This window comes from Cataglyphis hispanica, chromosome 16 (assembly GCF_021464435.1).
Source record: "Cataglyphis hispanica isolate Lineage 1 chromosome 16, ULB_Chis1_1.0, whole genome shotgun sequence".
Classification (NCBI taxonomy): domain Eukaryota; kingdom Metazoa; phylum Arthropoda; class Insecta; order Hymenoptera; family Formicidae; genus Cataglyphis; species Cataglyphis hispanica.
Genome location: NC_065969.1, coordinates 4,500,826 through 4,528,607, shown reverse-complemented (window position 1 = coordinate 4,528,607; position 27,782 = coordinate 4,500,826). Strand labels below are relative to the sequence as shown.

The following is a 27,782-nucleotide window of genomic DNA, read 5'->3' as shown; positions in this document are numbered from 1 at the left end:
TTCAGCAACAATCACGCGTTACGGCATCGTCAAGCCGCATTTGCGCGGATACGATGCGGCGTATTTACGATGTCAATGGATGCGAAATCGAACGGAACTATGTATCCCGATATATAGTCTTAGAGACCCAATTACACGTGTGACGATCAACACGGCCGCTGTAACTGCGCGATTACGGCGTAGAATGGTGCTGTGAGCCCTGAGAAGATAGTGGACGCGCTCTGTGAATTTATCGACAGGTCAGGCACGATGAATATCGGCATCCAATAATGGACCGGCGGCACGGCGTCGCTGTTTGCGGCCCAAAGTGACAAAAGAAAGAAATTCCAGCTTGTGGATGTATACGTGAAGCGTGATCCGTCCGAGACTCTCGATCGAACGCCAACACTTTGCGCCGATATAATGAGAAAATTGCTATTAATTGAACAAACTAAAAAAGTGCGCCCTTTATCTTTCCTCCTCCGTGATAATATGCGGACGATATTAACGCGAGCTTGTTCTCCGCGCTACTGTTCTTCGATAGAGCACGTAGTTTTTCCGACAATGTCGGATAACGTTCCTCGATATTACCATGTGCTATCACGTCAAGTTGCGCAATTTTGCGAATCATGTCAGCACGCGAGCTGTGCTTTATCGCGAGTCACGCGCAATTAACGTATAATTCACGATGCAGTTTTCCAATTTTACTCGCGAGAAAGTTGCACGGCGGTGCAAACTCGCGTGAAAATGCCGCTCAAAGCCCGAACAATTTGCATCGTAATTTGACAGCCGCGGCGGAACATCCGACTGACTAAATCATTCAGTTACCGAAGTAGCAATGACTTGCATTAAATTGTCGTTGTAATAAACCTATCTTACAATTTGTTGTAAAAAAAGAATATACTGATAAAAATGTAAGAAAAGGCAAATTACTCATAAATCATTAAATATATTTTATTTATTTATAATTTTTGGTTGCGTACACGCATTTATATATATTATAGACAGTAAAAATTTTCACTACATTTTCAAAAAATATATCACTCAGTTTTTTTCATGAAACACTCAATTATGAAGTACTTATTTTTCAATGAGAATTATTTAATGAGATATCTTTAGACTATCTTATCAGAGAATTTATTGATGATGCAAAAATTAACAACATCGGAAAATAGCTGATTAGATTTGGAAAAATCATATTTGATTGTGTCCGACATCCGATGCATATACGCAATCAAATGTTACTGTGCATTATTGTATAATAATAAAAATGATTGCGCGCATGCACAATATAATGTAACAGCGAAAGCGACTGCGTATCCGATATATGTATTATATGTAATAAAATGTATGTATGTATTATTGTATAATAATAAAAATTACTGCGTGCGCGCGTATGAATGTGTGTAAACAAAATGTGTAACAGCGAAATGCGATGCGTCCGATACCCGATATGTATATATATGTAACAAAATGCTGTATTATTGTATAAAAATGACTGTGTGTGTGTGTGTGTATTACGCAAAATGTAGCGTAATAGCGAAAGCGATCAATTAATTTTTATCCACGAATACCTATAAAATTATATTATTTCTAGTATTTAAGGATTATTTAATTAGTTCCTAATTATATTTATATATTATCGAATTTGTGTATATATATATATATATGAATGTAACTTTCATTATTCTTTAAATGAGAAAAGAAAATAAAGTTAAAGTTTTTAAAATTTCAATTTTTGAAGTTTTTATTTGTATTACCTCTCTTGACCTATTATATTCCCGATTAAAATTTGAATTTGTGTAATTTAAAATTCCAGAATTAAAATTGCTGAAATTTTTACAATTTCAGTTCTTTAAATTTTAATTTGAGCTATTCTTTACTGAGAATATTTTTAAAGCTTAATTTTGTTGCAATTCCTGGAATTTTAAATTATGCAACTTCTTTATTAATTATATTCTCCTGATACTTCTCTGGATTTTGAAACTTCAAATTCGCTTTTTCAAATTTCTTCAACTGTGCCACCTGTTTGCTGATCATGTTCTCCTAATACTTTTACGGATTTCGAAGCTTCAAATTTTTGCGCTTTTTAAAATTTCAACTTGTGCTACCTCTTTGCTGATCATGTTCTCCTGATACCTTTGCGCATTTCGAAGCTTCAAATTTTCGCGCTTTTTAAAATTTCAACTTGTGCTACCTCTTTGCTGATCATGTTCTCCTGATACCTTTGCGCATTTCGAAGCTTCAAATTTTCGCACTTTTTAAAATTTCAACTTGTGCTACCTCTTTGCTGATCATGTTCTCCTGATACCTTTGCGCATTTCGAAGCTTCAAATTTTCGCACTTTTTAAAATTTCAACTTGTGCCACCTCTTTGCTGATCATGTTCTCCTGATACCTTTGCGCATTTCGAAGCTTCAAATTTTCGCGCTTTTTAAAATTTCAACTTGTGCTACCTCTTTGCTGATCATGTTCTCCTGATACCTTTGCGCATTTCGAAGCTTCAAATTTTCGCACTTTTTAAAATTTCAACTTGTGCCACCTCTTTGCTGATCATGTTCTCCTGATACCTTTGCGCATTTCGAAGCTTCAAATTTTCGCGCTTTTTAAAATTTCAACTTGTGCCACCTCTTTGCTGATCATGTTCTCCTGATACCTTTGCGCATTTCGAAGCTTCAAATTTTCGCGCTTTTTAAAATTTCAACTTGTGCTACCTCTTTGCTGATCATGTTCTCCTGATACCTTTGCGCATTTCGAAGCTTCAAATTTTCGCACTTTTTAAAATTTCAACTTGTGCCACCTCTTTGCTGATCATGTTCTCCTGATACCTTTGCGCATTTCGAAGCTTCAAATTTTCGCACTTTTTAAAATTTCAACTTGTGCCACCTCTTTGCTGATCATGTTCTCCTGATACCTTTGCGCATTTCGAAGCTTTAAATTTTCGCGCTTTTTAAAATTTTAATTTGTGCCACCTCTTTGCTGGTTATGTTCTCCTGATATGCTACCTCTTTGCCGATCATGTTCTCCTGATACTTTTGCGCATTTCGAAGCTTCAAATTTTCGCGCTTTTTAAAATTTTAATTTGTGCCACCTCTTTGCTGGTTATGTTCTCCTGATATGCTACCTCTTTGCCGATCATGTTCTCCTGATACTTTTGCGCATTTCGAAGCTTCAAATTTTCGCGCTTTTTAAAATTTTAATTTGTGCCACCTCTTTGCTGGTTATGTTCTCCTGATATGCTACCTCTTTGCCGATCATGTTCTCCTGATACTTTTGCGCATTTCGAAGCTTCAAATTTTCACGCTTTTTAAAATTTTACTTTGTGCCACCTCTTTACTAATTATATTCTCTTAATATTTTATTCGAAGAAACACAATTTCAAAAATTTTGAAACCAAAAAATTAACAAAAAGATATCAAATATATAATTAATAAAATATATAATTAATAAAGAGATATATGTGGCACGAGGGGATGTGGAAATGAATGGGTGTGTTCAATCAAAAGACATGCGTTTTGTATTATTAATACAGTTTATTAGATCTTTGGAAATTACAAAATATATTTTTACAGATTACATAATTATTTTTTTTACATATATAGCGTTATACATAATTCTTTTAAACATTTTTGTTTTACATTTTTCATTCGTGAAGAAATAGATTGATAGCTTTCATTATATTAGCTATATCGCTTTAACTATATCGCTTTAATTATATTTTGCATACGCACGCAATTATTTTTATTATTATACAATAATATATAGACATTTAATTATGTATATACATATATCGAGTATTGGACATAATTTCTTTCGCTGTTATACTACATTTCGCACACACACATACAAGCACACACACTCGCATACGCAGTCATTTTTATTATTATATAATAACATACATAACCATTACATATATATATATATATATATATATATATATATATATATATATCAGGTATCAGACGCAATCGCATTCACTATTATATTACATTTTGCTCGCATGTATACACACACACGCACACACACACACATACACACGCAATTATTTTTATAATTGCATTTTATAATTACACTATATTTTGCGTGCGCACACACACATACGCAGTAATTTTTATTTTTATACAATAATATACACAAACATTTTATTACGCATACACTCGCGCGTACAAAATTTAAAAATTAAATTTGGCAGAATTTGTGGTATTAGTTGTTTTTTTTTACAAAATACGTACACTCGCGCGTACAAAATTTAAAAGTTAAATTTGGCAGAATTTGTGATATTATTGTTTTTTTTTTTTACAAAATACAACTTGAGAAAATATTCTGGATTGCAGTAAAATTATTATTGTTGAACGAGAAATATTCTTTCTTATTTATAAGCAGATAATCTTGCATATTACATTTTTAAAATTGAGACTTACTTTTTATATATCTTTACTGCTTTACAAATGTCAGTTTGACATATCGCGATATAAATTCACTGAACGACACTTATAACAGCTGTTTTAGCTCAACAATGCTTCAATTGAACAAAAAGTCTATTGATTATCGCGGCGCGAATCTGAGTGGAACTTTACGTATTCGGCTTATGAGAGTTCTCAGCGAGCTTAGCGTTCGTTGTATGATGAAGTGGGTGACCGAGAAAGTTTTCCGGCTATAGGAGAAGCCCACAGCCCCGTGTCCGAGTACGGCCGCATCGCGAGACCTCGGAATAAATTGACCGACGTCGCCAATGGTGGTTGTTTATTTTCGAAATTAAATTGAATTGGCCCATAACTTGCCGGTCTATTAGCCCTGGGGACCGGGCTAGTTTGCTCGTAAATCTCCGGAGTATCGGACCGGTGGCACACACGCATATAAACCATCAATATATGTATATGTGCGTATAGTATTTATGTATGTATGCGTGTGTGTCGCCGGTAGGATGGCGGGCGGGGGAAGGCGCGGGGGTATTCGATTCGCTGCCGACAATGCGTCCGGAAGCTCCCAGGAAATACATGGGCGTGGTGCCGAGATAAATGTACTCTCGCATTTGCATACTTCTCGCCCGCACGGTTCCCATATCCTCCCGGACGCCGTTCGATCCTCCGTTCAGATCCTATCTGCACTTGCCCGCCTTCTCCTGCCTCCTTAGCATCTCTTTTCTTCTTTCCCTTCTTCTCTTTCGCGTGTATACCTTGTATCGTTGTATGTTGCTCCTTCGATATCGAAATATTGGATAGACACAGCTGAAAGTGAGAACGGCAATATTCGCGGACAAATACCGATGTCATCGATACAGAGCATCATATTTATGACATTTCAAGATTATTTATAAAGACTTGCTTCACTACACAAATGTCTCTTCGCGAGATTCACACTTTTCGGGAACGTCAATCGCGTGCTCTCCAAGAATTTGACGTTGATAAAAATCGATTGTAAGTGAAAGAAGCGCGAGGAAATAGATTTCGTAGAAATCATAGCGCAATGTTTCGAATGATTGAAATAGTTCGATGGACGATTAGATTACCGTAGGTAGAGAGAGGTACCTCTTTCGCGAGACAAATGTGCGCGAAGCAACGGTAAACCAGCACGATATTCCCGTGGGATAAACTCCTTTCGGGACGCTGGCGGTAGCGTGGATTTATTCATCCTGCTCGACTACTCGCTTGATTATCGGAACAAATCGAGTAATTTCCGTCGTTTTCGTGAAGATGTATTTGCCGAGAATATTCGTACGTCAAATAATTTATCAAAGTCCTTAATAAATGCCTACATCTATTTATCTTATTTGTCTAATTATTCAAGTGATATTTGAATAGCGATGGTGCTTCTTGGAACATTACGTACTTAATAAGACTAACAAACAAAACATCACAAATAAATGTCTGAAATTTACAACTTAATAGCGAATCAAATTAAATTCTCACGTATGTTTCGCGAGATATATAAGCATAGTATTTATTAAATTTTCTTATTTACATTTTCGGTTATCACAAAATGCATCAGCGTTCTCAAAATATTAAATTTATTTTTTTTTTCTAAATTGTTTTGTATCGATGCAGATTAATAATCTCAGTTTATACAAATATTTTGATTTAATTAGGATTCCGATTGCGAAGGAAAAGGAGATTCGGATAAAAATTTTTCTAATAGGATTTTCTTGAATACGATTATAATAATATGTCGCTATTGCTCCGCCAATTATTTATGATCGATATTAGCCAGTCGACGAAAACGGAATAGTAGTTTCTAATTTATCTCAAAAAGAGGCGATAACAAGAGGAAGTGACAAACGACTGTTTACGGAAATCACTTTCTTCGAAATCGTTATAGTGTGGCAACGCTTTCGAGCTACACCGATGGAAGACTATCGAGAAACTCGGCGAGGTACAACTCGTAACTGCAGTTCGATTAAACTGTTCCAGCATCTTTCGTACCTCGTTCCGGCTTGCGCTTGTCACCCCTTACCTCGATTCTCTCTAACCCCTTTTCTGTTCTTATGTTTTTCTCCCTTGCTCATCTTCTCTTTTACGTTTTCTCCTTTCTCTCCCTCTTTCTTTATCTTTCATCATGGTATACATATATCCATCCTGCGTTCTCCAATATCGCAAGTGAGTTCAATATCGACGATTGTTAAACTCGCTCCGGCCAGCCCTCGAAAAGTTTCGCGCTAGGCGATGTATACAGTGTTGCATTCTTTGGTCTTAACGATCAAACTTATTCCAAGCGACGCTTCGACAACTATGTGAGAGAGAACTTACATTGGCGATTGCCGGATTCTCAAATTGTTGTAACAGCATTGTTCGTTTCAAGTTTCAAGCGATCGGCAAAAACATTTGCAGCTGTTAAAATGCCGAGAGATAATCAGTTACACGGATATCTATTTATAACCTGATTGAATTCTGGCATTAATTGTTGCATTTTACAAGATTGATGTATTCTTGACTTGTATCGATTGATTGTACTCAATTTATTTACTGCGATTAATGCCTGCATCAATTGCGGAGTACAACTCCGTGAGAAAAAAATTTCTCAAAATAAACTAAAAATAATGTTTCTAAAATATGAAAATGTTTATAATCTTTTTATTTATTATTTACTATTTATCTTGTATTTATTTTGCATATATATATATATATATATATATATATATATATATATATATGTATATAAAACAAAATGCTTGATTCAAAAATACATTTTTTAAATATTAATATCAATATATGTAAAGCCGTTTATAATTTTCTATTAATGATTAGATTCAGATAATAATTAGATTCTTTTTTTTAAATAAACATTATACATATAACACATATTTTAAGTAACATTATTCATATGTTGCACAAATATAGTATGTTACACTGCAGAAAAATCGTTATTCTAAAAAATTACATAACGTAAATATATGTATAAAGTACGCTATGTGTTATATAAGAGCTTTCTTAAATGGCGTGTCATCGTGTTCTTTGTACGAGCAATTGCTACAGATTACATCAACTGCTTGAATCATTATGATCGGTTTAACCAATAACCTTGTTTTATAAATATACTTGTGGAACGAATGCAAGGAAAAATTTCTGTCACATTATGTGGCTGCGATAATAGATTAATAAGCAGTGTTTATTGTTTATCTGTACTAAAAAAGACATGAAAGATTACAAATTTATCAAGATAAATCAAGATAAAATCAAGATAAAACTTTTTATCATATACGTATATTAATCTTATATACGTATATTAATTATCTTACATTTAAAATATTTACTTAGGCAATAGTTTAAGTTTCGTTTCTTTAGAAGCACGAATTTTAATGAATGAAGGATAGACTAATGTATTGATATGGGACAGATTTTTAGGAATAATCTTACGTTATAAAATTACGTATTTATTATTTACGTTTTATTAGTATACATTAATTTCTTCAAAATATTTGTAGAATACTGAAATTTTATTAAGTAAAATAGCTGCCTAATAGCGCAAAGTATAAATGATTCATCAAATCTTGCATCTGCGCAATCACACTTGTAGAATTTTTTTCTCATAATAAAAATATTATGCAACTCTCTAGAGTGTTATCACAGAAATATCATGATAAATCTGATAACGTATATAAAACAAATTTTCTCTTCACAAATGAATTTCTCTACCACATGTATATATATGTCTATATTTTTTAGTTTTAAAAATATTTTTTTAAATCTGAATAGAAATGGAGAAAGAAAGGGACTATCTATACATATATAGAGAAGTAGTATTATACGAGTTATTACGAATAAATTTACTTTATGAGACTGTAACTTGTGATATGTTGTTTCTCTGTCTCGCTTAATACTTTTTTATATCAAGGAAATACTTTATTATTGGAAAAATTCGATTGTACGCGAACCTAGGATAGTGTGCGGCATAAGTGAATTTTGTGATAAATGCTGCTGCTAGCTTGGAAAAATATATAAAAATGACAAAGTTATTCTCTAGTGGTTACGCGGGACGCTTCTTTATTTGAAAGGCAGATCCGGACTTGTGCAGGCGAAAGAATAATTTCATCCCCAATGTGTACGAGGATATTCCGGGCAATACCGCATCTTTTTTTAGTGTCGCATGTATATGTGTATACAGACGGACTTCAGTTTTAATCCGATTCTTATATCCACGCTGTTTCATTTCCGCAATATTTACGCATATGTTCGTTCAGCAAAATTCACGATCTGTACGCAATAATTTTTTAATCGACTCCCTTTACAATTTATCTGATAAAAGTTACGCTTGAGTGTGTACAAGTAATTGTTTAAAATTTTCTGATCTAATAAAATAAATTGATAATGAAATTCAAATATTTTTTTTTCATAATTGTGATTCAAAAATTATCTGAATTATTCATTTAAATTAATAATTATTTAAATTACATCATATGATTTTATGAAATAATATTACTATAGTCTTTATCTATGTGTGCTTGTAACCTATAGTTCTTTTATATTTATTTATACTCCTGTGACGCACAATTAATTATTTAAAAAATTTTCATATTTTTACATCACAGCCACTAATTGATGATACAGATATACAAATATATATTATTATGTAAAAAAACACACATTTATAAGATATGTTCCAAAAAACCAAAATCTTTAAATTCCAATAACATATCAGCTAATATTTTGGATACTTTTTCTCCGCCAGCTTCCTTGCAGTCTTTTACATGCTCGGCTATTACATCCATATTTTCCATTTCTTTATGTTCTTCAAAAATTTTTACATTAATATATCCCATTAAATTCGCTAAAAAGAAGGATGCGATAAGGAAACCGAAGAGGACACCCTTCTTGTAATCATCCTGCAAAGCATCATACGAATATTTCTCGATGTCCTGTATGCCAGCGTCCAACAAATACTTCTTCAGCGTGTCGTGATAGGTTCGCATGATCTCGAAAAAGTTATCCTTTCTGATTTCATTCGAACAACCGAGACAGAGAAACGTGGAGAGATCGACGACGGGAGTCGAGTATCTCAAAAGCGCGAAGTCGATCAACATTGCTCGTAGCTGTCCATCGTCTTCCATCTTAAAAAGATTATTGCTCAATGTAAAATCACCATGACATAGCGTAGACAAAGGTTCCATTGGCTCCATTATTTTCTTCATTATTGCATCGAACGCATTAGAGAGGAAAGATTCCATTTTATCACAAAAGACTGCGTCGTGTCCTTCATTACGAAGATATTCCACTGCCCGGGTCGCGCAAGAGTTGATAGTAAATCTTGATTTATCATCCAATGGCGTATTGATTCTACTTTCTTGAAGATGCGTCACGATATCGAAAAATTTTTCGCGCTGTTGCTCTTTCATGACGTAACCCTTGCCGTGGAATCGTGCTATCTCACGCATCGCCGCTAAGATGTACTCCAGAGGAGCGTTAAACACATACGGACAAGGAGAATATCCTCGTTTGTTGACATTTTCCAAGGCGATCACCGAATCGTTGGGCGGCCGTTCGTCGGTGTAGAAGCATCTCGGAAAGTTCTCGTCTGGCCTGGCGTAAGTCCGATAGAATAAAATCTCGTTGTGGAACTGAGGATCGATGAGAACCATCTGTCTGTGTATTTCTATCTGCGTAGGTCTCTTTAGTACTATGAATACTTCCTCGCTCTGTCCTTCTTTCGTCTTATTTTTAAATTTCACGCATACGTGATACAATGAGGACATAAAAACATCGGTGCTTTCGGATAACTCGTATTGAGCTTCCTCGACGTTCGATCCGAGATTCTCGATAACTTTCCGCATCACTTCTTTGAGCCATCTTTGAAAATCTTCGACACAAGACATTTTATCTCTACACTCTCTGCAATCGTCGTGTCCGACTATGGATGCAGCACTGACTAGAACGAGCTTGCTATCCAAATTATGACTTTGATCATACTGTGGGTCGGATTTTTATAATGACGTCTCCCAGGCAGAACTCTAGCTAATGCCATCTCGTGTAACGAAGATGCATGAATGTAACGGAAAAGTGGGAGAGATTTAATGAATCGTGATGTTGCATTACCAGCTAGGTCATCTGTCAACACGATGTACAATTATGCGCTGAAATATTGCTTGTTGGCAACCGTGTATCTAGGGCATAGCAATAACCGCAATTAATCGATCATCAAAATATTGTGCAGGAGAGGAAAATTACACCGTGAAAAATCATCAGTAATTATAACGCAGTTAATAAAATCCTTGATTACCGAAAGCGTTCTTTCACATTTTTGATCGATTAGAAATACAATATTATACTTTTATTTTAGGCAGAAAATACATGGCTTTTCGAAAGTTCAGAATAACTTTTTCTTTTGCGACAAATATTCACGAGTAATTTCTATACGAAACTAGTAATTAAATTATGTGTTGAATATTTTATCCATCGACATACAATTTGCGAGAAATGAAATAATTAATGTGATTATATTATAATTAAACTGTCATAAGAGAGTTTATAATTTATAATTATTTAATTATATAAATAATTTAATTATTATTTTTGCGTTATTCTAAATAATTATAATATATAAATAATTAACAATGTATTATAAAATAATACTGAAAAGTTTACAGTTGACACACACACGCATATACAAATACATATAAAACTCAATGATCAAATATTCTGAACTAAACTTTGCAGTTAGCTTCGTAAAGAATTTGTTAAATCATTCTTTATTAAGTATTAGTATTTAACGTTATTATTTGATTTAACGTGTCATATTTAGTGATAATAATATTCTAGATAAGTAATCTTATTTAATCTTATCTAGAACGTTATCGTGATATTATTATACGTGTTTATAGCTACTAGAATAAATTTTATTACAGATTATAAAAAATATATTTAAGCAATAATACACGGTCAAATTATTATATTTAATTGCAAAAAACATTACTTCTCTTATTTGAATAAATCAGATTATATATGTAAAATTATTTTTCTCTATTTTTAATGAATCTAGAAATGTCATATAGTACTTGAAAATGAAAGCATTATTTTTTTTATGCGTTCCCTATTCCGAGGGATTAAACGAGTTCATCTCCGTAGCTGCTGCTCTTCCGCTTTTTTGGCGTTCGTATAGGTGTAAAAAGAAATGGGGTCACGAAAGATACTTTCAAACAATACCATCAAACACGGTCATTCGAAGAAAACTGAAAGAAAGTGGATGAAATATCGAATCGTGCAAGGAGTAACGAATGACTAAGGAAACTGAGTGACTCAATCTAAAAGGAGAACTAGGACGAGATAGTTTTCTTGATTTGTTGAACTTGAGATTAAATGTAATGGAAACGTGAGAGTTTTAATCATCGTATGTAACGTCTGAAAAAAATAGTGCAGGAAATTTTTAAATATTTATTCGCTTACACACGCATCATCCAAGAATTTTAAAAAATTTATTTTCGATTTCTATTATATATTTTTTTAACTTATTACATTAAAAAAAAAATTTTTTTTATTATTGTCTATTTATATAATTTACATATTTGTTGTACACACAGTAATAATTCTATATTAGCAATAGAACATATTTAAAAACGTATTAATGTCATTTATATATTATCAATATTATTGCAAACAAAATAAAATAAGTAATATTTAATCTGCGATAAATGTTATCGGACAAATATAAAGGTCTCTAATAATTATACTTTTTCTATTGTTTCTCTGTAGACACTAAAGATAGCTTTAGATACTAATTGATCAATTAAATATTCTCCGAAAATTTTAGAATTATTAATCAATTTAGATTTAGGAAAACTGTACGTTTGATACTACCTATTACATTTCGAAATAACATGTGACAATTATAAAAAGTGTTCTAAGCAACCAAGATCTTTCAGATGCAGCAACATATCAGCTAGGATCTTGGACATTTTATCTCCGCCGGATTGCATGGATTCTTTTACTGATTCCATGTAGCCCTCGTTCATTATCATTTGTAAACTTAATTTACTATATCCCATTAGTACTGGTAAAAAAAAGGATGCGATAACGAAACCAAAAATAGCACCTCTCCTGAAATTGTCTAAAAAAGCGTCATACGAATATTTGTCAGCATCCCAAATGCCAGCGTCCGTTAGATATTCCTTGAGTGCATCATGATAGGCTCGCATGATTTCGAAAAATTTATTCTTTATCAATTCATTCGAACTAGATAAACATAAAAATATTGAAAGATCGACGACGGGTGTCGCGTATTTTAAATCCGCGAAATCAATCAGCATCGATCGTATCTGTCCATTGTCTTCTATCTTAAAAAGAGTATTGCTTAATGTAAAATCACCGTGACACAGTGTGGATAAAGGTTCCGCGGGCTCCAGGATTTTCATGAACACTTTATCGTACGTGTTCGAAAATAAATCTGTCATTTTATCGCAGAATCCCGTGTCATAGTTCTGACTGCGAAGATAATACACTCCTCTCATGACGATGTTGTAAAAGTCCTTGACTTCCTTCATCGTATTAGTGGGATATTTAGTTTCTTGCAATTGCTTTACAATATCGAAGAATTCTTCCCGCTGCAGCTCCTTCATAACGTATCCTTTACCGTGAAATTGTCCTAATTCACACATCGCCGCTAGAAGATATTCCAGAGGAGCGTTGTACACGTAAGAACAAGGACTGTATCCATGATCGCTGACATTTTTTAGAGCGATTACCGAGTCGGTGGGCGGCTGTTCGTCGACGTAGAAGCATCTTGGGAAGTTTTCGTTAGGTTTGGCGTACGCACGATAGAACAGAATCTCGTTATGGAATTGAAAATTCATGTTGATGAGTTCTGTATCGATTCCCAGAGATCTTTTTAGTATAAGAGAAAGTTTCTCATCCTTTTCCTTGTTTTTAAATATTACGGATACATTATACAGGCTGGTCACGAATCTGTCAATTTTGGAATACTCGTATCGTTTTTCTCCGACGTCCGATTCGAGATTCTGCATGATCTTTGACATAACTTTTTCGATCCATGTCTGGGACATTTTGTTTGACTCGAAAAATATCCACGATTTTCAATCCGAAAACGAAATATTTTAATCTCCAAGCTCACTTAGAGCGCAAACGATACTGTTTCGGCTCTAAGTGAGCTCGAGTTATCTACGTGAGACCATGATTTAAAATGATTTGCAAACAATGACGTCATAAGAAGTGGGATACACGTACTAATGTATAGCGACATTGCCGTGTGAGTCATATAATGTCAAAAAAACGTGAACAATATTGATAGAGCAGTGTGTATAAATTATTCTTTGAATAACAAGTTAGTTCACAGTACTTATATAGGGTGTCCTAAAAATTTTTACACACCCGAAGTGTGAAGGTAGATTGGGTCAAATTGAGTCGAAAAGTCCTATACCATTTTGCAAAATTCGCAATAGTTTTTGCATTATTAATTAAAATATGTGAGCTAATGAGCGCCTGTATCGGCAGGCATGTACGACGGATTATTTGTGTACGTTTCTTAACAACGAAGATATCATCTAAGCAAGAAGTGCCAGCGTGACCTCTAGCTTAGATGATGCTTTTATTATTAACACGTTCCGTGCCACGTGTACCACAAATGGTACACGTCGAACTTGATCTACAGGCCACGTGTACCATAAATGGTACACGCAGACATATTCATTTAATCCGCCAAAAACATATGTTTTATGATAAATTTAATTCTATAAAATATATCTCCACCAAAAGAATGAGGCATTAAACAAAATGCAGTATAGAACAAAGCACATAAATTTGTTTATTTGTTATATGTACAATAATTATGGATTACAAGTAATGGTTGATTTTTTTAAAGCAAGGGATGCATAGAAATGGCTTATTCGGGCAATCGCTGCAAAACGTCACAGCTCTTTTAGTTTTTTGCCTTGCTACTTTAGTGCCATACTGTTTTACATTTTGTTTATAGCAGGAAGTGCAACGTTTTCTAACATTTACCGCTTTGCCCTCTTGTTTTTTAATTTCGTGTCGTTTTCTAGAGGTTGTCGCAATCTCGGGAGATAAATTGTTGATGTTATCCTCACAGTGACATAAATAACTAACTACTCGTTTTCTAAATTCTACAATTGATACAGAACTATGTTGCTATGAGCGATACAGAACTATGAGCGTTTTATACTAAATGGGATTTCTATTTCGCTGGAAATAGAACTAGAACTATTTACGTCTTGTACTTCCATATTGCCTATCATAAGGGTTAAAAATTAAAAGTTAGATCATTCGATCGATACAAAAAATTAAAAGATGAAAAAATAAACTAATGAAAGGTAACAATAGAAACATGTTTTCTCACAGAAAAAAATGAAAAACAAACAATGTTTTCTCTGCATATATATACCTACCGCCTCTTTTGTAGATAGATATTCTATTTCTCTCGTTTTGTACTTAACAATTTCGAATACAACAGGTTCTCTTTACTAATTGAAAATTTGCGAACTGATTGACTTTCACAGTCGAAATGATCGCAGCGCCACGTGTACCATTTATGGTACACGGTGTCGCAACTACTCTAAACAAGCTAATTACTTATGGATTGATGATGTAATGACATATTGTGTGACAATATATCAATTTTTAGTCAAAACAGCGAATGGCCTGGAGATCATGTTGGGCAAAAACGGCGTGGCACGGAACGTGTTAAGAGACGTACACAAGTAATCCGTCGTACATGCCGATACCTACTGCTTTCTAACGCGCTCACATATTTTAATTAATAACGCAAAAACTATTGCGAATTTTGCAAAATGGTATAGGACTTTTCGACTCAGTTTGATCCAATCTACCTTCACACTTCGGGTGTGTCAAAATTTTTAGAACATCCTGTATAGAGATTATAGAATTGATCGAATTTTGTTTTTTTATTGATCTTATATCAAGACGATATAAAATAAATACAATATTATACAAAATAAATTTTAATTGAATTGAAAAAAGATTTATGGCAAAAAACTTTGCTTGCACACACACACACACACACACACACACTGCTGCGCAACAATTTCTATGTGTTATATTTAAATAATTAATATAATTTAATTATTTTAATAATAATTTGTTCATGAAAATTGTTTATGAAAATAATACGCAAGATGTTATCTGTGGTCAGCATAATATTGCAAAGTTTTCACGTACTAAATTTTTTGTATCTTTAATTAATTATACATATTTTAATTATATAGTAAAATCAATGTATATGAATCATATTTATATTTCTCTTAATTTGCAGAGAAAACTTACAATATTTATTAAAATATATATGGACACTTGTTTCTAATGATATTTATAATTTTTTTTTAAGTAGAAAAATTAATTATAGTTAAATTTTTGCATTATTGTATAGAATTTATAGATTGTATAAAAAAGATCTATTAATAATATGTTTTGTTGTGCTACATTTTGTATAAAATTTACATTGAAAAATTGTAAAAATTGATTAAAACATATTTTTCTCTATCGTTGTTGTATGGAATATTGTGTGAAAGCTCTGCCTTCTCGCTAAGATAAATAACAGAAGAGAAAAACAAGAATATCATTTTTACTCGAATGAAAAATAAATATATATAAATTTCAACTCTCCCCAACATAAAATAACATTAGGACGTAAAATTCTTAAGTAATCATAATAATCAAATTAATGAAATAGAATAAATGAATTTAAATATACATATACGTAATAAAATAATAAGACCATTAATGAATATATAACTATTGAATGGGGACAAATATAATATGCATACGTACATATGTACAAACGAGTCTCTCCGAGAAAATTTTATTTTTAACTAAAAAGATAATTTTTTAAAAGATTTTAGACTCAAGATAGACTATTTAAAGCAAATGAACTAGGAAAAATTTGTTCCGCCATGCCATTTTAATTGCCATTTACAACGAGTGTTTTTGATCACAGAAAAAAAAAGTTTTGTGACTGCGCATCAGTGGAACGAATGAAATTTCTAGACTCGAAAGAAGTTGATGTTTTTCCGGTCAGGTAAAATACGTCTCGAGGGTGTCGAAGATGCGGCTGTCGGATGGAAATAGCGTTTGCATTTTCTGCTTGGAAAGGAATACTCTACGTGCTATCTCTTTTTTTTTTTTGCGAAAGAAAAATTTAAAACGTGATTGCGATTGATGTTTTTAAGTAATTTGTTTAGCGGATGCTTAAAGAGCTGAATATTTGAATACTGATATGTTCGTTTCTACAAGTGACGACTCTATAAAATGTGCGCGAAATCGATAAAAAATTGCAAAAAAGATTTAATTTGCATTCTGTATGGAACTCTGTTTCTATAATTAATAGCATTAATAATAGTAATGATAATAGAACGAATATTTTATTTAGCTTTGAAAATATAAAGTCCATTTTTAAATTTGAATTAATTTAATTTTATCGATGATTAAATCAACTGAAATAAAATTATTGGCATTTAATATTATTTTTTTAATCGTATAATTTGTTGCAAATCTTATCTTTCTTTCTATCAAATCTGATAATAGCTTTATCTATAAATAAAATACTACAGATATTATTAAATAAATTTGATATGATTTGATAAATTTTCAATTAAGATAAGGGTTTTATCAAAGTGTCTTTAATGCAACTATGTAAGCGCACAGCAGAATCTCGAGGCATTTTTGTCTCGAGATAGATACGATGACGATGTGCGGCTTTTGAATCTACGCGGCGAGGCGTATCGAAATTTTCCCTCGATAATGCATTTTTGGCCGGGAATTTATTGCACCGGGCGTTAAAAGCGCATTAAAGCCTCACGTCCCAAAAACGCTTCTCGTGCCCCGGTTCCTCGCTGCAAAAGCACACGAGGTCCATTCCGAAAGCAGCGATCAAGCACGGTACATTCTTGCACGGCTGAGTGTTAGGCACGAGTGGGATGACGGGAAAACGTCTCTTGCGATTTTGCCAGGTAAAGAGACTTTGAATAATCGCCGGTGACGTTGCATTTAAGTGGTTTGCACGGTAAGCGGCGAAGAGAGGCAACTCGAGCCACGGCTATCTAAATATCTATTGCGCGATGGTTTTAACGAGAAAGAACTTTGGTCCAGCGCTGGTAAAAACTTTCGGTTCTTTTTAAATTTTAATACCAACACACACACACACACACACACACACTGGCTGGTTTATCTACTGTCGTCGTGTGAATTTCGTACAATTTATAAATGCTGCCTTTATAGAAAACATCCAAATTCTATTCTCTCTTTTGCTAAAGTACGATATCGATATATCTATTATAATATTAATAAACTTTTAAACTTTTCGGTTTACAGCAAAAATACACGGTTATTTTTTTCGTTTCTACCTGCGAGAAATTTGTTTTCATACGTTTTTTTGTAACGTCTATTTACGATAACAATGTTAGCCGTAAATATTAATATTCTTGTTGATAAATTTGTCAATTAAACGACTTAAATTGTCTGAGTTTAATTCCACGAATACTAAGAACTTTCTTGTGCTTAGACTTTTCTATAAGTTGATCGATCAAAATAAAATAAACGGAATTATCTTATCTGGAGCTGTACCGCGAAAGAAAATAAGTTTATGTAAGTGGGGACACTACACCATAGAGTGAGAAGAATTCCTTGTCACGCGTTTAATTTCCTTTCATAAAATTTCAACGCCTTTCGCTAAACGATAACGATTCATTGCGCGAGCTATTCGAGAGAGTTGGAACCCGTCATCTCTCGACGGAATATATAATTACGCGGAGTTGGTTATGAGAAAGATGAGTGATAGAGAAAGAGAGGCGCGATATTACCGCCTTCTTTTTCCCAAGGCGCACAATTCCCTGTCGAAAATTCCGCAAAACATAACAATGACTGGCGTTAAGGAGAAGACTGCCGGCTACGCGGGACGAATCGAGTCAGATTAAATTTCCATTGCAAATTTCATTCAACCGACTGCCTCGTATCTCTCTCTCTCTCTCTTTCTTTCTATTGCTTGTCTTTCTTGAGCGCTTCTCGCTCTCGACGACGTGACGACGATTCAAGCGCAGCGTCGTCTCTCGACAAGATGAACGAGGCGGCCCCCGGTATTACGCGAGGAACGATGAAACGTTCGCGGGATAAGCGTCGAGTCGTTGACATGTATATCCAAGCGTCGTTATCCGCTTTCTTTGTCGAAAAGATTATCGCCCCGCGTGACACTGTCACGATCTATCCGCGAGATAGATAACTGTCCCAAAGGTGCACCGCTATCGAAGGTTTTAGCGTTTCTACGAGCCAACCGTAATCGAGATAACTAAGATGTGTTTTGATGATGAACGGAGTACCTTAGCATGAGGTTGCAGCTCGCAAGCAAATAGTCTACCTGACGATGAGGCAGTGTCATGTTTCTTGCTCCGATGATGGCGTTCCTCTTATCGGTGTGACTTGTGACGACGACGGACAACGATAACGAGAGCTTCTTGCTTATCTAATATAGCGCGTGTGCGGCTTAAGCGCTCATTAGACTAATGAACTCTCAAAAAATGCGCGCTTCCTTGTATTATCTCGAGAAGAGACAGGCTATTAAATGAGAACTTAATGACACGTTTACAGGTGGCTTTTGTCTTTGTTGAACACGATCTGTCACCTCGACATCATCACCGCCTTCGACAATAGCAAGCATGATCGCTAAAACCAGTCGTATTGCGAAGATGGATATCCGAGTCGAAATTTTGCTTCTCTTTACACAACTTCAATTTTCTTACTTTATATAAGAGATAAACGAATAGTTCTCCGCTTAGGGATTTAAGAGAATAATCTTCGGTAAAATTATAGATTAAATAATTTTAAAGGAAAATCTAACTGTGTTGCTATATTTAAGGTATTAAAATATTAGATTGAAAAGTGCAGCAAAATTTCGACTCAAATAATTGCAAATAATAATCGAACACTGAAAATAAAATTAATGAAAATATAGAAATAGATAAATTTTTGTATCTCGATCCTACCTATGAACTTGACGTTTATTATATCATCTCGTTCATTTAACCCGCGACTATTATTATTTCTCACGCTATCACAAATAGTATAGCAACTGCTTTCAAATGACAATAAATCGACGACGTAAATCAATTCTCTGCCAAAATATATTCTTCGTTTGATGGAGATCTTGGTCTGGCAAAAGGTCCGCGGGGTCGCGCTCAATTTTACGCGAAATAAATTCGCGCACGGGCAATCGACGGGACGCACGCCTCGAAAGTGAAAATTAATCCGATCGGCCGTGCGGGAAATCAATCCCGTAATAAATCTCTCCCCCGGGCGGCATCGTAAATAATATCCGCGCCGTGCTCCGCGAGATATCGCGTTGGCGCGCGACAAAGAAATATGACACCCCACGGTCAAGCTTATTTATCGACGAAACACCGTTGCCGACGGCTTCTGCCTTTGCACCGGCCAGACCACCTCCAGCCAGGACATTTTACATCCCCGCTCTCTCTCTCTCTCTCTCTCTCGGCAAAAATCCTTGTCCGCTGTGCGTGCGAGAGAGCTCGCGCTCAGACACGTGAAGCGATCATAAACCTTCCGACTTGATTCTCTTGCGACTCAGATCTTAAACGGTTTTCACACTGGACACTCTGTATATATTCTCCATCGATTATCTTATTTTATGGAAGAAGGTGCGATATAAATAATGGAAATAAATTCCAAAGTCTTAAAACAAAGCTGTAAAAACTAGATATATTAAACGGCGTTGATTTAGTCTATTGTTATATATACGTTACGCGTTATTTGTTACATCACTCTATTTCTCCGCGCAATTGCCGCAACGTTTGATCTAAAGTAACGACCGGCGATTCCGGCGACATTTACTTTCCATTAAGTCTCGCGTCGTACAATATAAGATGGTTTGCTATGGCAATACTGACCGCAACACATTGATGCTCGAGCTTACGTATCGTTATCTCATTCGAATAATCTTCACGTCTTCTCTTTCTTTCCTCGATAATTATTCCATTCCCGAGGCGAATCATTAGCGGAGGTCGCACGCATGCGATTTCTTGCAATCGGTCGGCATGTCGGGCCTTAGAGTACTCGCGTACTCGGCCAATAATGGATAAACTTTGCCTACGTAATCCCGATCGGGGAGACAGCCATCGCAATTGCATCGCAGGGTGCGACTGCTAATGCCGGGACCAATTTACTCACGAGACAAAGAGGAAATTTACGATTGATCTAAGCCTTCGCGCAAGCTTTTCGTCGTCCGTACAAAGTTTCTTGCTCGCATTTCGCTTCGTTAATTTACTACTCTCCATTGGATTGATTTGTTATTTTTTTTTTCAAGCAGAGAATTACGAATGAGGATACGTTGCCGCGCGCATTTAAAAATGCAGGAATAGATGGTCAAAAAATTTTTACGCGGACTCAACCGTCAGGCGAAATAATACAGTACGCTCGGAGAAAAGGTACGGAATGGATATATATATGTCCGCCAAGTCTATCTATGAGGCGTTTAAGCAAAAGTTGCGAATTTGAATTTTAAAACAGGAGAGACAGCGCTCTGTCCGCACGACCTCGCCCCGGGTAAGAGTAGTTCGGTAAAAGTAGATTGAAAGATAACTCTCTACGCGGCTCTCCATTTCTCCTCTTCCCTACCGTTTCATCCGACCAGCGCCTGCCTTTATCCTTGCCCCGACCTTCCCATCGTCGCGGATATTTTACGATGTGGCTTCGACGCGCCGGCCGTAAAATCTCGAAATTTAGGAGGGGATCTAACCGCAAGGACGCGACCCACTGCACTCACGACCCCGGTGTGTATACTCGCCGATCTACGTACCTATATACAGCGTCTCTTTTACGAAATCATTCGTGGATTCGAAGGAGTGCGGTCACCCGGTAGAATCGGGTCGAAGCCCCGAGACTCCCGCTGCGTAATTCGAAATCCGCCGGCGAATCGCTGATGCGCGCATTCCGTGGCTCATCAGCCATAACCCGATGACTATCCGGAGGATCCACGGGATTTAATGGACCGTTGAATGAGATAAACGCGTAACAAGTATCGCGATTAAACCCTCCTCCCCCTTCCCATCCTTGCTAACCTTCTACATTGCTCTCCGACGGCGCGTTACCGGCGCGAAAGGAAGCGTCGCGCGGATTCACGCTCGTCCTCCCGGAGCTCCGGGTCGGCGCGATAAATTCTCATTTCTGCCGACGACGCGACCGACTCTCCGCGGACGGAAACCGTAAACCAGGAGCAAAGAAATGAGAGCGAACGACAATGCGGTTCTCCAAACACACACGCCACGTCCAACTATTATACTTATCGCTGGCGACGTTTCCGATCCATTGCCGCTCTCTTTTCCATTCTTTTAAAATCGGCGTTTATCGTAGAATAATCAAAAACTGTTATTTGAATTATCTGTTTTGCGTCATATCATTAAATCTTTTTACGGAAAGTAATTTATTTTCACTACGATGAACAAGTATAAGTAGAACGCATTTAGCATGTTGGATTCGAATTGGAAAATGGGATTGAAAACATACGGGGAAATTAGATTGTTACCTCATTGAAATGATACAAGCTATCGTATCTCTTCAAATTGAGTTCACATTCCTTTGAATCGAGTTAAAGGCCAGAATGTTGGGCCTTTACAGGCGTACGAAAGGACAAAAGGAAAGGAAATTGAGGAAATGGGGCAGATTGCGAGGACTTGGAAAGGTGGTCAATGGCGTTGACTCATAATTAAATTACTTCGAGCCCATTATACGAACACGGGTCGGCTCTTGTAACTCGTTCGTTCCAAACTTGGCCGAATCCAATGGCCCTTCGTGAGAGCTCGAATTTTCTTGTCGTCCAAATAAAACAGACCTGTCGAAATTGTTCACGGTCTTTCGCTAAATTTAATAAAGAAACTTGCTGCTGCTGCGAGACCTTACGCTGCGCGCACAAACTTTTATCCTTTATACACCGTGTGTATCGCGAGGGAACATATTTGCTTTACGTAAAACGTAACGTTCGTATGTAACGTGATAAAATGAAAATTTGTAATATTTGAATAAAGCGCGGAAATAGAAAATTGTGAAAACCGCGTCTATTATAATATCGAAGCGGAAATACACGCGAAAATTTCGTCATCTCTCACCAACTATTATATTAAAGATGACATCTCGCAGTTTGCAAAAGAACGGTACAACAAAATCTCTTGAATGTCGGCGTTGCCGTTTTATCATTGTTATGACAGTCACAAGCGAGCATTGATATAAAGTATAAAGGAAACGTTACACGATTAAAGCCTTGGATAACTTTCTGTCCGGGATTTGACATTCCCGCAGTCGTTCACCGGCTGCAACGTGTATAATTGATTATCGCTCGTGGAAAGTTTCCGTTTTCCGCTCATTCTCGTCGTCTCGTCGTCTCATGCCCGGAGATCCGACATTGTGAATATTGTCCGACGACGACGGGGCTGATTGCGAAGCGGCCGGGAAGGGAAAACGAGTTAACGCCGTCGGAGAATTCGGGATATAAGTCGCGGATAAAGTTCTCCTCGAGCCGTCCTCGGGGATAGCCCCTCAGGAAGCAGTGTCGCTGCTAAGAGAAAACGAGGAGGAGCCGGATTATCCGCGTCGGCTGCGCCGCATCCGAGATTCAATATTTGCTACGTCAGCCGCGTGCGCGCGCGCTTTCCTCGCGTAATCACGGCCTAATCAAGACCGGCGAGATTCGATTATATACTCGCCGAGTTGCCGGCAATGGAGCGTAACTAGCGTATGATAGCAGCACCGAGGCCCGGCGAGGAAACGAGCCGACCCGTTCGACGGCCTGTTGGCGACGGCCAATTATACCCGGCGTTCTCGTCGAACGTGTATTTTCCAGTCGAGACGAATAAACTGCGTCCGTAGCACAAAAGCGTGATATATAATTCGTTAGCTACTTTCCAAACGACTCGGTTTCTATCTCGAGACAGCGAGCGCGGGGGTTGTCTGTCGCGAATTGGAAGTGACGGTAGGAAGTGGCGAACGGGTTCATCCTCGCGCGCGCATGGGCGAGCAAGGTAATTGCGAATTACGTTTTTAATCTATCTCTCTCTCTCTCTCTCAAATCCTCTCTCTCATCCGTGTAGAATATAGGATGATGCTCATGCCTTTTGCACGACAACTATTGAGATTAATTCGGATAATTTTTTATTTCGGATTTTTTGCGGATACTTTCTGCGAACGGTGCGGTTGAAGCGATTCTTCCATCGATTGCGCGTATCTTACGTGCAATAAATTAAACGATATCGACTTTGGCGAGAAAATTATTTGCCCGTCGTCGTCCCACCGATAAACAATTCTCGCAACTCCTCAAAGTGTACCCGCGACAATGATACTTTCTTTTTATTTTGAGAAGTTTATCGCCAAAGCTTATTCGCAGTTTGAAACGCATTTAATGAGATGAGTATAAACATTTGCGCCATTTGTGTCACGATCGCTTTTCTACATCTTCCTTCTTTTTTTCTCGGATTAATATGTTTGACAGCATCCAGTGGTATTTAACAGTGGACATAAAATTATCCTCTTATTTATAAAAAAAAGAGCAAATGGTAAAATAATAAAATATATACATATACCAAGTAATAAAAAAATAATTGTACTTTATATTGAACGGTTTTCCACAAAACACACTTTGCTTTTTTCTTTAAAAAGGAAACAAATTATTTATATCGTTATTCCGCTCGACAGTGCACTTATTGTCCTAGTATTGTGATGCATTCGGGCAAATTTAATTGGATAGATCAATCCTGTTTGTGAGAAGAAGTGCATTATTACGATTCGTGCGCCATTGTCCTTTGTCCGTTGCGCGAAATGCTATTATAAGTCACGTTGCATTACAATGAAGACATCTCCTCAGTACGAAGGACGACAAAGAGATTTTCTTATTTTCCTAGTGTGTGTGTGTGTGTGTGTGTGTGAGAGAGAGAGAGAGAGAGGAAGAGGGAAAAACGCGGTATTGTTAATGTGAGAGTTACCATTAAATGTCAAGCTGCAAGGAGTTGGGTCGAGTCGCTTAATGAATGACTTCGCTACCTCTGTAAACGGCAACAAGCGCGCTCGTTACATCTTTTACTAATTACGATTTGAGCTTTCGTAAACGCGTTTTCTTTCCGTGATCCATCGTAAAATAATTAACGGGCATCCAAGCCCGTAAATGGATTTTGTGTCGGTTAAATTTTATTTTTATCACAAACGCGCGTTTAATTAAAATCTCGCAGACTTCGCGGATTTTTTCGTTAACTAGATGTGTATTCGCGCAAATTTCCGCACTCTTATCATTTTTAAAGGAAAAATGGAAAACTATTGTGCGTTGCAAATCTCATTTTTGCATACATTAACATAATACGATTAATATTCATGCTAGAAATAATATTATAATTATAATTATTATTATTGTTATTACTATATAATTATCATGATAATTATATTCTGAATTGAGATATTTAAAGTTACATATTGCGTGTGTGTTGCACAAACGAATAAATAATATACATATCTGTTTCCATTTCAATTTTTTAATATTTCTCTATAAAATATCTGCCCTTTGGTCACGCTCGCCGGTAAAAGGTTTTTCATTTCAGATAATAAAATACAAGCGCGAATATTCGCAACGAAACGAATTCGTCTACACATTTTTCTGATTTCCCGTTGTTTGTTTATTGTGAAAAAGTAACAATTTCAAAACTTTCAACTGTCGCCTTATTCGTCGAAGAATCTCGGTATTGCATCGCGTATTCCGCGAGAATTCGTTTGCGCTTCTCGCTTCTCGATATTCGATATGCGAGAACGCGATGGACGAGAATACAAAATGTACCCTTCTCTTTCCCTCCCTAAATATTTAGCATCCAAATTGCCGTATTTACACAGCGTTTCTTTGCATTTCTTGTGTTTCAGAAGTGCACTGTCACAATATGCCGCAAAGCGGTAACGGCAAGAATGGCGACACGTTCAACCAGAATGCTCTGGAGGAGACTGTACGGTCGACGGGGCCGTACTTTGACAAATCAGTCTCGACGAACGTGACCGCGCTCTTAGGAAAGACCACGTACCTCAATTGCCGTGTCAAAAACTTGGGCAACAAAACGGTGAGTAGCACGATAATTGTTGTATCCGTAAAAAGAATCGTCTTCGTGCGATGTTATATCTCTCTGCGTTGCTAGCAAGTTCCTTTTATTTTCACTTACAACAAGATCGTCGTGATGCTTTACTCCGAGATTCCTGAAATTATAAAAGACAAAGAATCAGAGAAATATCATATTATAATAAATATATTTTATAAGGCGTTAATTAAATGATTCTTCTAATAAGAGATGTTAGGCAAATAATGATGAGAATGATATGAAAATATAAATATTTTTGTATTTTATAATTTTAAAAGATTCCAACATTATCGCCATAATTCTTCTTCTGAAATTTTTCTGCTGAAAAAAAAAAAAAACATTGAAAAAATAGACGCGATTCGTTATTAGAAAGAACGAATTTTTTGGCTTGCGCTTTTTGTTGTCCACAATTCGAAAGCAGGAAAACGAAGCCGGGTCACGCGACACGTTACCGAGTCGTAGGATTAATTTACGGCAATTTACGGGCGTATACTTAAATCCAACGACGCGGCATAGCGGATAAAGTCTCGCTAATGGCGAGCTACTAAAGTAACGGACGCCCTGGGAGGGAGGATTACGGGGCGAGAGACGATGCCTACGTAAACACGAAAACGGATACTACGTTTTCTCGGCCCGGCTAAATGAATGACTACTGGAATATACGGAGTGTCAATATTTTATCGACACACGCTGAAGCGTCACACCCTTTCCCCGGATAAACTATAGACGGTATATCGCGCCGGAAGTGCACTCGGACACCGTGCCCTCTTGACAACAATGGCCATTAAAGAAAGTGCAGGTGTTTTTGGTCAGCTTCAAACTTCAAGCTCTGCGCGGTATTATTAGTTACCCGATAAAATCGGACCGATTTCACCTCTCGCTCGATTTTTGTCCAACAGGGAGAGCAAAAATTAAGCGTAAAAGCAAAATCATGTAATACATATCGTGTATTCGAGGGATATAAACGCCGTTTCAACCATCTCGTCGCATTCTATCTATACAATTTTTCTGCGTTTAAAAGGCGCTTTTTCATTTTTAAAATGCTAATAAGAAATATTTTACATCCCTTTCGGTGCGGCACGTATTTTGAAGGAACATCATATGTATATGTTGGGGGAAACGACACGGACGGATTCATCGCCAAGGATTAGATATAACTCACAGGTAAAAGCGAGGGAAAAATTGGACTGGTCATAACTCACGTTAACCGTATATTACGTGTCTTTTTTTTCTCGCGTCTCGCGGGAGCGATTAGATCGCTTGGATTATTCACGATCACTTCCCTCCGATTCATAGTTACCGAAACGTGTCAAAGAATTAGTATATTGTTAAATCATGTAATCTTCTCGCCCGTCTAAATGTGTCATTCGTCATCTGTCATTCTGTCTCTTGTAGATATCAGCTATCAATTATTCGTAATTAATTGTCGTAATCGCATTATGAATTTATAATTGCCTTTCCATAAATAATTTTAGAAACTTTAAAAACATATACTTGAAAGAAAAATAAGATCAATGTTTAACGTTATACCTTAGCGAAAAATTTGAAGCAGATGGAATCTCTTATAATATCTTCACTCCTATGTTTTTCTTGTATTTAGGATCCATTAAGTTTTTATAAAGCTCTGAATGCGCGATCAATCGCATTTTCCACATGTCGTAAAAAATGACAGAGAATTAAGAAACGCCGAGGCATAATACTTTGTAACAATTGAATTGGTAATGCGCGTCAGTTTATACAGCGATGCAGCTGCTTAGTCGCTGTCGGAGGGTGAGGGAACGTATAATTCGGTATTGGAATCGACCGACTTTCCCGAACACGACATTCGGATTTATCGGTCTTGTGCGAAACTCGCGGAGAATCATAGCAACGCGGGCCAGATTTATTAGACGTAGTGTATGTACGTCCGCCACGACCAAGTAGAGATGCATCGCTGTAGTGCGGTGCGGGGGAGGGGCCGTGTTTTACTTAATCTATGAATTGCAAGCAAAACGCGGACTTCGACGCGGACGTTCAAAAAGAGGCCCGGATTCATTCATATGTATGACGCGTAACCCAGTTTGGATTCAATTCTACTCGAGAGGCATTTGTGCGGCGTTAGCCTCGAAACTTGTAGAAGCTCTCTTCCGACAGGCATTCACGAGTGCCCTCAAAAATTTCCGCTCAGCATCGAGAGTTGGCGTAATTAATCTCAAGATGCATAGAAAGAATATTTATTTATATGCTCCGAAATATTT

General features: G+C 36.4%; 3 protein-coding genes across 7 annotated transcripts in view; 1 reads left to right on the top strand and 2 right to left on the bottom strand.

The window, feature by feature from the left end:
* Window positions 1–27,782, top strand: part of LOC126855343 (zwei Ig domain protein zig-8-like) — a 281,643-nt gene that overhangs the window by 147,951 nt on the left and 105,910 nt on the right. For 3 of the 5 annotated variants that reach the window (XM_050602906.1, XM_050602905.1, XM_050602907.1), the window contains exon 3: window positions 25,340–25,530. In XM_050602906.1, coding sequence (XP_050458863.1) covers window positions 25,340–25,530 — 191 coding nt within the window. Of the gene's footprint in view, window positions 1–5; window positions 1,543–25,339; window positions 25,606–27,782 lie in introns of those variants that run through there. The other 2 variants (XM_050602908.1, XM_050602909.1) reach the window with 2 other exon arrangements.
* LOC126855345 (uncharacterized) lies at window positions 7,838–10,433 on the bottom strand. The gene has a single exon (XM_050602911.1). It carries the CDS (start codon window positions 10,279–10,281, stop codon window positions 9,058–9,060), a length of 1,224 nt encoding a protein of 407 aa, XP_050458868.1. The 5' UTR covers window positions 10,282–10,433; the 3' UTR covers window positions 7,838–9,057.
* On the bottom strand, window positions 11,850–13,515 carry LOC126855347 (uncharacterized). Its single transcript, XM_050602914.1, has one exon. It carries the CDS (start codon window positions 13,459–13,461, stop codon window positions 12,289–12,291), a length of 1,173 nt encoding a protein of 390 aa, XP_050458871.1. The 5' UTR covers window positions 13,462–13,515; the 3' UTR covers window positions 11,850–12,288.

Coding starts and splice junctions, on each gene's coding strand:
- LOC126855345 (XM_050602911.1), bottom strand. CDS start 10,281: ATGTCTTGTGTCGAAGATTTTCAAAGATGGCTCAAAGAAGTGATGCGG.
- LOC126855347 (XM_050602914.1), bottom strand. CDS start 13,461: ATGTCCCAGACATGGATCGAAAAAGTTATGTCAAAGATCATGCAGAAT.